Source organism: Cherax quadricarinatus, unplaced genomic scaffold (genome assembly GCF_038502225.1).
Source record: "Cherax quadricarinatus isolate ZL_2023a unplaced genomic scaffold, ASM3850222v1 Contig9, whole genome shotgun sequence".
NCBI classification, from domain to species: Eukaryota; Metazoa; Arthropoda; class Malacostraca; order Decapoda; family Parastacidae; genus Cherax; species Cherax quadricarinatus.
Genome location: NW_027195035.1, coordinates 486,680 through 501,028, shown reverse-complemented (window position 1 = coordinate 501,028; position 14,349 = coordinate 486,680). Strand labels below are relative to the sequence as shown.

Below are 14,349 nucleotides of genomic sequence, written 5' to 3'. Positions count from 1 at the left end.
ACAACAGTTAAATAACACAGGATGAACAATTTCAAAGATATAACAGTGACATAGATCTGTATGAGGGACCCTGGTGTCAGTGACATAGATCTATATGAGGGACCCTGGTGTCAGTGACATAGATCTATATGAGGGACCCTGGTGTCAGTGACATAGATCTATATGAGGGACCCTGGTGTCAGTGACATAGATCTGTATGAGGGACCCTGGTGTCAGTGACATAGATCTATATGAGGGACCCTGGTGTCAGTGACATAGATCTATATGAGGGACCCTGGTGTCAGTGACATAGATCTATATGAGGGACCCTGGTGTCAGTGACATAGATCTATATGAGGGGCCCTGGTGTCAGTGACATAGATCTATATGAGGGACCCTGGTGTCAGTGACATAGATCTATATGAGGGACCCTGGTGTCAGTGACATAGATCTATATGAGGGACCCTGGTGTCAGTGACATAGATCTATATGAGGGACCCTGGTGTCAGTGACATAGATCTGTATGAGGGACCCCTGACCTCAGTGAGGTAGAGCTACATGACAGACACTACAAGGGTTAAGCATTGTTAGGAGAGTTGCAAATTCTAATGATTTGTTGCATAGAGTTGCAGAAGTGAGTGACAACACAGACTAACTAATTTACTGCCAGACTAGTGGTAGTAAATTGGTTAGGCTCTGTTGCTTCGTTTTTCACCGAGTTTATTAGAGATGGGTTTAGTAAATTTTGGGATTTTCCAATAAGGTTTTCTTACAAATCTCCACAATATACAGTACTCTTATAAATCTCCACAGTATACAGTCCTCTTATAAATCTCCACAGTATACAGTCCTCTTATAAATCTCCACTATATACAGTCAGTTCTCTTATAAATCTCCACAGTATACAGTCCTCTTATAAATCTCCACTATATACAGTCAGTTCTCTTATAAATCTCCACTATATACAGTCAGTTCTCTTATAAATCTCCACTGTATACAGTCAGTTCTCTTATGTCTCTTCTATACACAGTCACTTGTCTAAAATCATGTTTACAATGCCAGATTATGTTGGGATTAATAGTTTGTGTTGTTTGTAGAAATATTTTGTGTTTGCATTAATAGTGTTGTTTGTAATAATATTTAGTGTTTACAGGTGTTATGAAGGTAGTCAGGTGTGAGTGGGCACCATCACTGGTGGTGGAGTGGCTGTCAGGTGAACTGGAGGAGCGTGGCATCCCTGGACCTATCTATGCTCATACCCTCCTCTCCCTCCTCCACCACCACTACTGCCCTCACCCTGCCCCTACCACCCCATGCACCCCCTACCACCACCTGGATGACTTCGACCTGCGCGACCTGGATGACCTAGGTCGCCCTATCCATCCCGACGCTGACCTGCCAGACCTGCTCGAGTTCACATCTCAACAGGTACAATTCACGTCTTTAGCATTCAAAGGTCAGGGTGGGAGTCACTTGGTCTGACCTTTTTTTTTTGTTTCCTGAGGGTTAATTTAGACATGTTGCTATGCATTGTGATTGCAGAGAGGTGATCTTAATGCAAGACAAGTCATGGCGGGGGGATGGAAATCAACTCAGGATCTTTTACCCATCTGTATGTCATCAGGAGCTATGCAGTATTGCAAAGAGCATCAGCAAGTGGATTGAGGGGAAAATTATCTCTGAGAGGAGGTGGAGTGTTTACACCGGCTTATTCTGCCTACTCCTGAGGCAGAATTGGCAGTTCCATGACTGGAACAATACACAAATAGGTATCAGCCAGTGACTACTTCAGTTGAGTGCAGAGAAAAGTGGACAATGAGTGTGGGTTCATTAGTCCCTCAGCCTGGAGCTGATGTGTTCACTCCAAAGTGTTAGAGCATATACAGCCTCTCCTCACTTAACGACGGAGTTCCGTTCCTGAAACCACATTGTTAAATGAATTCATCACTAAGTGAGGAACATACTATAATGGTAATGGGTTTGTCAGTCATCTTTGATATTGTTTTAATGTCACCTTTGCACCAATTATAACATTTCTGGGTATATTTTTAAATGTTTATACAGTAGTGTACTGTATACTGTAATAATGCACATTACACTCACCATCCGACTTATGACCTGTGTGACACATGACCACTCGACTTACAACCATGTGTCTGGCAGCAGGGCTGCCAGACACATGGTCAGATGCAGCAGTATACGAGTATGGTGCTGAGTGAGGAGAGGCTGTACACAGAGGAGGGACTGATATACTGCTGACTGATGATATGTACATGTATATCAGTCCGTTTTCCTTGAATATGTTGTACTTTGATCAAGATCAAGATTGATGAAGTGAACACATCAGCTCCTGGCTGAGGGACTGATCAACCCACACTCATGGTTCACCTTTCTCTAAACTGGACTAAAGAAGCCACTGGCCGACACACATTTGTGTATTGTTCCAGTCAGGAAATTTCCTATTCCACCTCAGGAATAGATGGAATAAGCCGGCATCAACACAGTCTCTTCCCCTCAGGGATAACTTCATCTCAATCCAGGTGTTGATACTCTTGCAACATTGCATAGCTCCTGATGAAGTACAGCGATGTGTGGAAGATCCTGAGCTGACAATTTCCTCTCCTCATCACTCTGTGATGCATGACGATGTTTGGGTTCGACTTGAACCATGGACCAGTTATGGTCCAGGTCGGTAGAACACTGTAGTGTTGTAACAACACTGTAGTGGTAACATACAACACTAGTGTTACTCACAACACTTGTGTTACTCACAACACTGGTGTTACAACACTAGTGTTACTCACAACACTAGTGTTACTCACAAAACTAGTGTTACTCACAATAGTGTTACTCACAACACTAGTGTTATCCACAATGCTGTAGTGTTACCCACAACACTGTAGTGTTACAGCACAGTACTGTAGTGTTACAACACTAGTGTTACAATGTAGTGTTACAATTAGTGTTAAAATGTAGTGTTACTAGTGTTACAACAGTGTTGTGTTACTAGTGTTACAAGAGTATAGTGTTACTAGTGTTACAACACTGTAGTGTTACAAGAGTGTAGTATTACAACACTAGTGTTACACTGAAGTGTTACTAATGTTACAATAGTGTTGTGTTACTAGTGTTACAGCAGTGTAGTGTTACTAGTGTTACAACACTAGTGTTACTAATGTTACAACACTAGTGTTACTAGTGTTACAACACTGTAGTGTTACTAGTGTTACAACACTGTACTATTACTAGTGTTACAACACTGTAGTGTTACTGGTGTTACAGCAGTGTAGTGTTACTAGTGTTACAGCAGTGTAGTGTTACTAGTGTTACAATGTAGTGTTACTGTTACAACACTGTAGTGTTACAACACTGTAGTGTTACTAATGTTACAACACTGTAGTGTTACTAGTGTTACAACACTGTAGTGTTACTGTTACAACACTGTAGTGTTACTAATGTTACAACACTAGTGTTACAACACTGTACTATTACTAGTGTTAAAACACTGTAGTGTTACTAGTGTTACAACACTGTAGTGTTACTAATGTTACAACACTGTACTATTACTAGTGTTACAACACTGTAGTGTTACTGTTACAACACTGTAGTGTTACTAATGTTACAACACTAGTGTTACTAGTGTTACAGCAGTGTAGTGTTACAATACTGTAGTGTTACTAGTGTTACAACACTGTAGTGTTACTGTTACAACACTGTAGTGTTACTAGTGTTACAACACTACTGTTACTAGTGTTACAACACTAGTGTTACTAGTGTTACAGCAGTGTAGTGTTACTAGTGTTACAATACTGTAGTGTTACTAGTGTTACAACACTGTAGTGTTACTGTTACAACACTGTAGTGTTACTAGTGTTACAACACTGTAGTGTTACTAGTGTTACAACACTGTAGTGTTACTAGTGTTACAACACTGTAGTGTTACTGGTGTTACAGCAGTGTAGTGTTACTAGTGTTACAGCAGTGTAGTGTTACTAGTGTTACAGCAGTGTAGTATTACTAGTGTTACAACACTAGTGTTACAGCAGTGTAGTGTTACTAGTGTTACAATACTGTAGTGTTACAACACTAGTGTTACAGCAGTGTAGTGTTACTAGTGTTACTGGTGTTACAACACTGTAGTGTTACTAGTGTTACAGCACTAGTGTTACTAGTGTTACAACACTGTAGTGTTACTAGTGTTACAACACTGTAGTGTTACTAATGTTACAACACTGTAGTCTTACTAGTGTTACAATGTAGTGTTACTAATGTTACAACACTGTAGTGTTACTAGTGTTACAACACTGTAGTGTTACTAGAGTTACAACACTAGTGTTACTAGAGTTACAACACTGTACTATTACTAGTGTTACAACACTGTAGTGTTACTAGAGTTACAACACTGTACTATTACTAGTGTTACAACACTGTAGTGTTACTGGTGTTACAACACTGTACTATTACTAGTGTTACAACACTGTAGTGTTACTGGTGTTACAACACTGTAGTGTTACTAGTGTTACATCACTGTAGTGTTACTAGTGTTACAACACTAGTGTTACTAGTGTTACAGCAGTGTAGTGTTACTAGTGTTACAACACTGTAGTGTTACAGCAGTGTAGTGTTACTGGTGTTACAAGTAGTGTTACTGGTGTTACAACACTGTAGTGTTACAAGTAGTGTTACTGGTGTTACAACACTAGTGTTACTAGTGTTACAAGTAGTGTTACTGGTGTTACAACAGTGTAGTGTTACTGGTGTTACAACACTGTAGTGTTACTAGTGTTACTGGTGTTACAACACTGCAGTGTTACTAGTGTTACAAGTAGTGTTACTGGTGTTACAACTGTAGTGTTACTGGTGTTACAACAGTGTAGTGTTACTAGTGCTACAAGTAGTGTTACTGGTGTTGCAACAGTGTAGTGTTACTGGTGTTGCAACAGTGTAGTGTTACTGGTGTTGCAACAGTGTAGTGTTACTGGTGTTGCAAAAGTGTACTGTTACTGGTGTTGCAACAGCGTAGTGTTACTGGTGTTGCAACACTGTAGTGTTACTGGTGTTAAAAGTAGTTTTACTAGTGTTACAAGTGTTACTGGTGTTACAACAGTGTAGTGTTACTAGTGCTACAAGTAGTGTTACTGGTGTTGCAACAGTGTAGTGTTACTGGTGTTGCAACAGTGTAGTGTTACTGGTGTTACAACAGTGTAGTGTTACTGGTGTTGCAACAGTGTAGTGTTACTGGTGTTGCAACAGTGTAGTGTTACTGGTGTTGCAACAGTGTAGTGTTACTGGTGTTGCAACAGTGTAGTGTTACTGGTGTTGCAACAGTGTAGTGTTACTGGTGTTGCAACAGTGTAGTGTTACTGGTGTTGCAACAGTGTAGTGTTACTGGTGTTGCAACAGTGTAGTGTTACTGGTGTTGCAACAGTGTAGTGTTACTGGTGTTGCAACAGTGTAGTGTTACTGGTGTTGCAGCAGTAGTGTTACTGGTGTTGCAACAGTGTAGTGTTACTGGTGTTGCAACAGTAGTGTTACTGGTGTTGCAACAGTGTAGTGTTACTGGTGTTGCAACAGTGTAGTGTTACTGGTGTTGCAACAGTGTAGTGTTACTGGTGTTGCAACAGTGTAGTGTTACTGGTGTTGCAACAGTGTAGTGTTACTGGTGTTGCAACAGTGTAGTGTTACTGGTGTTGCAACAGTGTAGTGTTACTGGTGTTGCAACAGTGTAGTGTTACTGGTGTTGCAACACTGTAGTGTTACTGGTGTTACAAGTCGTGTTACTAGTGTTACAAGTAGTGTTACTAGTGTTACAAGTAGTGTTACTGGTGTTACAACAGTGTAGTGTTACTAGTGGTATAAGTAGTGTTACTGGTGTTGCAACAGTGTAGTGTTACTGGTGTTGCAACAGTAGTGTTACTGGTGTTGCAACAGTGTAGTGTTACTGGTGTTGCAACAGTGTAGTGTTACTGGTGTTGCAACAGTGTAGTGTTACTGGTGTTGCAACACTGTAGTGTTACTGGTGTTACAAGTAGTGTTACTAATGTTACAAGTAGTGTTACTGGTGTTACAACAGTGTAGTGTTACTAGTGCTACAAGTAGTGTTACTGGTGTTGCAACAGTGTAGTGTTACTGGTGTTGCAACAGTGTAGTGTTACTGGTGTTGCAACAGTGTCGTGTTACTGGTGTTGCAACAGTAGTGTTACTGGTGTTGCAACAGTGTAGTGTTACTGGTGTTACAACAGTGAAGTGTTACTGGTGTTGCAACAGTGAAGTGTTACTGGTGTTGCAACAGTGAAGTGTTACTGGTGTTGCAACACTGTAGTGTTACTGGTGTTGCAACAGTGTAGTGTTACTGGTGTTGCAAGTGTAGTGTTACTGGTGTTGCAACAGTGTAGTGTTACTGGTGTTGCAACAGTGTAGTGTTACTGGTGTTGCAACAGTGTAGTGTTACTGGTGTTGCAACAGTGAAGTGTTACTGGTGTTGCAACAGTGAAGTGTTACTGGTGTTGCAACAGTGAAGTGTTACTGGTGTTGCAACAGTGTAGTGTTACTGGTGTTGCAACAGTGTAGTGTTACTGGTGTTGCAACAGTGTAGTGTTACTGGTGTTACAACAGTGTAGTGTTACTGGTGTTGCAACAGTGTAGTGTTACTGGTGTTGCAACAGTGTAGTGTTACTGGTGTTGCAACAGTGTAGTGTTACTGGTGTTGCAACAGTGTAGTGTTACTGGTGTTGCAACAGTGTAGTGTTACTGGTGTTGCAACAGTGTAGTGTTACTGGTGTTGCAACAGTGTAGTGTTACTGGTGTTGCAACAGTGTAGTGTTACTGGTGTTGCAACACTGTAGTGTTACTGGTGTTACAAGTAGTGTTACAAGTAGTGTTACAACAGTGTAGTGTTACTAGTGCAAGTGTAGTGTTACTGGTGTTGCAACAGTGTAGTGTTACTGGTGTTGCAACAGTGAAGTGTTACTGGTGTTGCAACAGTGTAGTGTTACTCGTGTTGCAACAGTGTAGTGTTACTGGTGTTGCAACAGTGTAGTGTTACTGGTGTTGCAACAGTGTAGTGTTACTGGTGTTGCAACAGTGTAGTGTTACTGGTGTTACAACAGTGTAGTGTTACTGGTGTTGCAACAGTGTAGTGTTACTGGTGTTGCAACACTGTAGTGTTACTGGTGTTGCAACAGTAGTGTTACTGGTGTTGCAACAGTGTAGTGTTACTGGTGTTACAACAGTGAAGTGTTACTGGTGTTACAACAGTGTAGTGTTACTGGTGTTACAACAGTGTAGTGTTACTGGTGTTACAACAGTGTAGTGTTACTGGTGTTACAACAGTGTAGTGTTACTGGTGTTGCAACAGTGTAGTGTTACTGGTGTTGCAACAGTGAAGTGTTACTGGTGTTGCAACAGTGTAGTGTTACTGGTGTTGCAACAGTGTAGTGTTACTGGTGTTACAAGTAGTGTTACTGGTGTTGCAACAGTGTAGTGTTACTGGTGTTGCAACAGTGTAGTGTTACTGGTGTTACAACAGTGTAGTGTTACTGGTGTTGCAACAGTGTAGTGTTACTGGTGTTGCAACACTGTAGTGTTACTGGTGTTGCAACAGTGTAGTGTTACTGGTGTTGCAACACTGTAGTGTTACTGGTGTTGCAACAGTGTAGTGTTACTAGTGTTACAACACTGTACTATTACTAGTGTTACAACAGTGTAGTGTTACTGGTGTTGCAACAGTGTAGTGTTACTGGTGTTGCAACAGTGTAGTGTTACTGGTGTTGCAACAGTGTAGTGTTACTGGTGTTGCAACAGTGTAGTGTTACTGGTGTTGCAACAGTGTAGTGTTACTGGTGTTGCAACAGTGTAGTGTTACTGGTGTTGCAACAGTGTAGTGTTACTGGTGTTGCAACAGTGTAGTGTTACTGGTGTTGCAACAGTGTAGTGTTACTGGTGTTGCAACACTGTAGTGTTACTGGTGTTACAAGTAGTGTTACAACAGTGTAGTGTTACTAGTGCAACAGTGTAGTGTTACTGGTGTTGCAACAGTGTAGTGTTACTGGTGTTGCAACAGTGAAGTGTTACTGGTGTTGCAACAGTGTAGTGTTACTGGTGTTGCAACAGTGTAGTGTTACTGGTGTTGCAACAGTGTAGTGTTACTGGTGTTGCAACAGTGTAGTGTTACTGGTGTTGCAACACTGTAGTGTTACTGGTGTTAAAAGTAGTTTTACTAGTGTTACAAGTGTTACTGGTGTTACAACAGTGTAGTGTTACTGGTGTTACAACAGTAGTGTTACTGGTGTTACAACAGTGTAGTGTTACTGGTGTTACAACAGTGTAGTGTTACTGGTGTTACAACAGTGTAGTGTTACTGGTGTTACTGGTGTTGCAACAGTGTAGTGGTACTGGTGTTGCAACAGTGTTACTGGTGTTGCAACAGTGTAGTGTTACTGGTGTTGCAACAGTGTAGTGTTACTGGTGTTGCAACAGTGTAGTGTTACTGGTGTTGCAACAGTGTAGTGTTACTGGTGTTGCAACAGTGTAGTGTTACTGGTGTTGCAACAGTGTAGTGTTACTGGTGTTGCAACAGTGTAGTGGTACTGGTGTTGCAACAGTAGTGTTACTGGTGTTGCAACAGTGTAGTGTTACTGGTGTTGCAACAGTGTAGTGTTACTGGTGTTGCAACAGTGTAGTGTTACTGGTGTTGCAACAGTGTAGTGTTACTGGTGTTGCAACAGTGTAGTGTTACTGGTGTTGCAACAGTGTAGTGTTACTGGTGTTGCAACAGTGTAGTGTTACTGGTGTTGCAACAGTGTAGTGTTACTGGTGTTGCAACAGTGTAGTGTTACTGGTGTTGCAACAGTGTAGTGTTACTGGTGTTACTGGTGTTGCAACAGTGTAGTGTTACTGGTGTTGCAACAGTGTAGTGTTACTGGTGTGTAGTGTTACTAGTGGTATAAGTAGTGTTACTGGTGTTGCAACAGTGTAGTGTTACTGGTGTTGCAACAGTAGTGTTACTGGTGTTGCAACAGTGTAGTGTTACTGGTGTTGCAACAGTGTAGTGTTACTGGTGTTGCAACAGTAGTGTTACTGGTGTTACTAGTGTTACAAGTAGTGTTACTGGTGTTACAACAGTGTAGTGTTACTAGTGCTACAAGTAGTGTTACTGGTGTTGCAACAGTGTAGTGTTACTGGTGTTGCAACAGTGTAGTGTTACTGGTGTTGCAACAGTGTAGTGTTACTGGTGTTGCAACAGTGTAGTGTTACTGGTGTTGCAACAGTGTAGTGTTACTGGTGTTGCAACAGTGTAGTGTTACTGGTGTTGCAACAGTGTAGTGTTACTGGTGTTGCAACAGTGTAGTGTTACTGGTGTTGCAACAGTGTAGTGTTACTGGTGTTGCAACAGTGTAGTGTTACTGGTGTTGCAACAGTGTAGTGTTACTGGTGTTGCAACAGTGTAGTGTTACTGGTGTTGCAACAGTGTAGTGTTACTGGTGTTGCAACAGTGTAGTGTTACTGGTGTTGCAACAGTGTAGTGTTACTGGTGTTGCAACAGTGAAGTGTTACTGGTGTTGCAACAGTGTGTTAGTGGTGTTGCAACAGTGTAGTGTTACTGGTGTTGCAACAGTGTAGTGTTACTGGTGTTGCAACAGTGTAGTGTTACTGGTGTTGCAACAGTGTAGTGTTACTGGTGTTGCAACAGTGTAGTGTTACTGGTGTTGCAACAGTGTAGTGTTACTGGTGTTGCAACAGTGTAGTGTTACTGGTGTTGCAACAGTGTAGTGTTACTGGTGTTGCAACAGTGTAGTGTTACTGGTGTTGCAACAGTGTAGTGTTACTGGTGTTGCAACAGTGTAGTGTTACTGGTGTTGCAACAGTGTAGTGTTACTGGTGTTGCAACAGTGTAGTGTTACTGGTGTTGCAACAGTGTAGTGTTACTGGTGTTGCAACAGTGTAGTGTTACTGGTGTTGTGTAGTGTTACTGGTGTTGCAACAGTGTAGTGTTACTGGTGTTGCAACAGTGTAGTGTTAATGGTGTTGCAACAGTGTAGTGTTACTGGTGTTGCAACAGTGTAGTGTTACTGGTGTTGCAACAGTGTAGTGTTACTGGTGTTGCAACAGTGTAGTGTTACTGGTGTTGCAACAGTGTAGTGTTACTGGTGTTGCAACAGTGTAGTGTTACTGGTGTTGCAACAGTGTAGTGTTACTGGTGTTGCAACAGTGTAGTGTTACTGGTGTTGCAACAGTGTAGTGTTACTGGTGTTGCAACAGTGTAGTGTTACTGGTGTTGCAACAGTGTAGTGTTACTGGTGTTGCAACAGTGTAGTGTTACTGGTGTTGCAACAGTGTAGTGTTACTGGTGTTGCAACAGTAGTGTTACTGGTGTTACAACAGTGTGTTACTGGTGTTACAACAGTGTAGTGTTACAACAGTGTAGTGTTACTGGTGTTACAACAGTGTAGTGTTACTAGTGTTGCAACAGTGTAGTGTTACTGGTGTTGCAACAGTGTAGTGTTACTGGTGTTGCAACAGTGTAGTGTTACTGGTGTTGCAACAGTGTAGTGTTACTGGTGTTGCAACAGTGTAGTGTTACTGGTGTTGCAACAGTGTAGTGTTACTGGTGTTGCAACAGTGTAGTGTTACTGGTGTTGCAACAGTGTAGTGTTACTGGTGTTGTGTAGTGTTACAACAGTGTAGTGTTACTGGTGTTACAACAGTGTAGTGTTACTGGTGTTGCAACAGTGTAGTGTTACTGGTGTTGCAACAGTGTAGTGTTACTGGTGTTGCAGTGTTACAACACTGTAGTGTTACTGGTGTTGCAACAGTGTAGTGTTACTAGTGTTACAACACTGTACTATTACTACTGTTACAACAGTGTAGTGTTACTGGTGTTACAACAGTGTAGTGTTACTGGTGTTGCAACAGTGTAGTGTTACTGGTGTTGCAACAGTGTAGTGTTACTGGTGTTGCAACAGTGTAGTGTTACTGGTGTTGCAACAGTGTAGTGTTACTGGTGTTAACACTGTAGTGTTACTGGTGTTAAACAGTAGTGTTACAGTGTAGTGTTACTGGTGTTACAACAGTGTAGTGTTACTGGTGTTGCAACAGTGTAGTGTTACTGGTGTTACAACAGTGTAGTGTTACTGGTGTTGCAACAGTGTAGTGTTACTGGTGTTGCAACAGTGTAGTGTTACTGGTGTTGCAACAGTGTAGTGTTACTGGTGTTGCAACAGTGTAGTGTTACTGGTGTTGCAACAGTGTAGTGTTACTGGTGTTGCAACAGTGTAGTGTTACTGGTGTTGCAACACTGAAGTGTTACTGTGTTACTGTGTGTTTACAACAGTGTAGTGTTACTAGTGTGTAGTGTTACTGGTGTTGCAACAGTGTAGTGTTACGGGTGTAGCACCAGTGTAGTGTTACTGGTGTTGCAACAGTGTAGTGTTACTGGTGTTGCAACAGTGTAGTGTTACTGGTGTTGCAACAGTGTACTGGTGTTACAGTGGTGTTGCAAACAGTGTAGTGTTACTGGTGTTGCAACAGTGGTGTTGCAACAGTGTAGTGTTACTGGTGTTGCAACAGTGTAGTGTTACTGGTGTTGCAACAGTGTAGTGTTACTGGTGTTGCAACAGTGTAGTGTTACTGGTGTTGCAACAGTGTAGTGTTACTGGTGTTGCAACAGTGTAGTGTTACTGGTGTTGCAACAGTGTAGTGTTACTGGTGTTGCAACAGTGTAGTGTTACTGGTGTTGCAACAGTGTAGTGTTACTGGTGTTGCAACAGTGTAGTGTTACTGGTGTTGCAACAGTGTAGTGTTACTGGTGTTGCAACAGTGTAGTGTTACTGGTGTTGCAACAGTGTAGTGTTACTGGTGTTGCAACAGTGTAGTGTTACTGGTGTTGCAACAGTGTAGTGTTACTGGTGTTGCAACAGTGTAGTGTTACTGGTGTTACAACAGTGTAGTGTTACTGGTGTTGCAACAGTGTAGTGTTACTGGTGTTGCAACAGTGTAGTGTTACTGGTGTTGCAACAGTAGTGTTACTGGTGTTGCAACAGTAGTGTTACTGGTTGCAACAGTTGTTACTGGTGTTGCAACAGTGTAGTGTTACTGTGTTGCAACAGTGTAGTGTTACTGGTGTTGCAACAGTGTAGTGTTACTGGTGTTGTTACAACAGTGTAGTGTTACTGGTGTTGCAACAGTGTAGTGTTACTGGTGTTGCAACAGTGTAGTGTTACTGGTGTTGCAACAGTGTAGTGTTACTGGTGTTGCAACAGTGTGTTAGTGTTACTAGTGTTACTGTTGTTACTGGTGTTGCAACAGTGTAGTGTTACTGTGTTGTTACTGGTGTTGCAACAGTGTAGTGTTACTGGTGTTGCAACAGTGTAGTGTTACTGGTGTTGCAACAGTGTAGTGTTACTGGTGTTGCAACAGTGTAGTGTTACTGGTGTTGCAACAGTGTAGTGTTACTGGTGTTGCAACAGTGTAGTGTTACTGGTGTTGCAACAGTGTAGTGTTACTGGTGTTGCAACAGTGTAGTGTTACTGGTGTTGCAACAGTGTAGTGTTACTGGTGTTGCAACAGTGTAGTGTTACTGGTGTTGCAACAGTGTAGTGTTACTGGTGTTGCAACAGTGTAGTGTTACTGGTGTTGCAACAGTGTAGTGTTACTGGTGTTGCAACAGTGTAGTGTTACTGGTGTTGCAACAGTGTAGTGTTACTGGTGTTGCAACAGTGTAGTGTTACTGGTGTTGCAACAGTGTAGTGTTGGTGTTGCACTGTAGTGTTACTGGTGTTGCAACAGTGTAGTGTTACTGTGTTAGTGTTACTGGTGTTGCAACAGTGTAGTGTTACTGGTAGTGTAGTGTTACTGGTGTTGCAACAGTGTAGTGTTACAACAGTGTAGTGTTACTGGTGTTGCAACAAGTGTTACTGGTGTTGCAACAGTGTGTTACTGGTGTTACAACAGTAGTGTTACTGGTGTTGCAACAGTGTAGTGTTACTGTGTGTTGTTACTGGTGTTGCAACAGTGTAGTGTTACTGGTGTTGCAACAGTGTAGTGTTACTGGTGTTGCAACAGTGTAGTGTTACTGGTGTTGCAACAGTGTAGTGTTACTGGTGTTGCAACAGTGTAGTGTTACTGGTGTTGCAACAGTGTAGTGTTACTGGTGTTGCAACAGTGAAGTGTTACTGGTGTTGCAACAGTGTAGTGTTACTGGTGTTGCAACAGTGTAGTGTTACTGGTGTTGCAACACTGTAGTGTTACTGGTGTTGCAACAGTGAAGTGTTACTGGTGTTGCAACAGTGTAGTGTTACTGGTGTTGCAACAGTGTAGTGTTACTGGTGTTGCAACAGTGTAGTGTTACTGGTGTTGCAACAGTGTAGTGTTACTGGTGTTGCAACAGTGTAGTGTTACTGGTGTTGCAACAGTGTAGTGTTACTGGTGTTGCAACAGTGTAGTGTTACTGGTGTTGCAACACTGTAGTGTTACTAGTGTTGCAACAGTGTAGTGTTACTGGTGTTGCAACACTAGTGTTACTGGTGTTGCAACAGTGTAGTGTTACTGGTGTTGCAACAGTGTAGTGTTACTGGTGTTGCAACACTGTAGTGTTACTGGTGTTGCAACAGTGTAGTGTTACTGGTGTTGCAACAGTGTAGTGTTACTGGTGTTGCAACAGTGTAGTGTTACTGGTGTTGCAACAGTGTAGTGTTACTGGTGTTGCAACAGTGTAGTGTTACTGGTGTTGCAACAGTGTAGTGTTACTGGTGTTGCAACACTGTAGTGTTACTGGTGTTGCAACACTGTAGTGTTACTGGTGTTACAAGTAGTGTTACAAGTAGTGTTACAACAGTGTAGTGTTACTAGTGCAACAGTGTAGTGTTACTGGTGTTGTAACAGTGTAGTGTTACTGGTGTTGCAACACTGTAGTGTTACTGGTGTTACAAGTAGTGTTACAAGTAGTGTTACAACAGTGTAGTGTTACTAGTGCAACAGTGTAGTGTTACTGGTGTTGCAACAATGTAGTGTTACTGGTGTTGCAACAGTGTAGTGTTACTGGTGTTGCAACAGGGTAGTGTTACTGGTGTTGCAACAGTGAAGTGTTACTGGTGTTGCAACAGTGTAGTGTTACTGGTGTTGCAACAGTGTAGTGTTACTGGTGTTGCAACAGTGTAGTGTTACTGGTGTTGCAACAGTGTAGTGTTACTGGTGTTGCAACAGTGTAGTGTTACTGGTGTTGCAACAGTGTAGTGTTACTGGTGTTGCAACAATGTAGTGCTATTGGTGTTGCAACAGTGTAGTGTTACTGGTGTTGCAACACTGTAGTGTTACTGGTGTTGCAACAGTGTAGTGTTACTGGTGTTGCAACACTGTAGTGTTACTGGTGTT

General features: G+C 42.0%; 1 protein-coding gene across 7 annotated transcripts in view; it reads left to right on the top strand.

The window, feature by feature from the left end:
- The window catches only part of LOC128700948 (uncharacterized), a 132,301-nt gene that overhangs the window by 33,870 nt on the left and 84,082 nt on the right, over window positions 1-14,349 (top strand). For 6 of the 7 annotated variants that reach the window (XM_053794443.2, XM_053794441.2, XM_053794442.2 and 3 more), the window contains exon 3: window positions 1,133-1,407. In XM_053794443.2, coding sequence (XP_053650418.2) covers window positions 1,138-1,407 — 270 coding nt within the window. In that variant the 5' untranslated portion in view covers window positions 1,133-1,137. Of the gene's footprint in view, window positions 1-1,123; window positions 1,408-14,349 lie in introns of all 7 variants that reach the window. The other variant, XM_053794440.2, reaches the window with a different exon arrangement.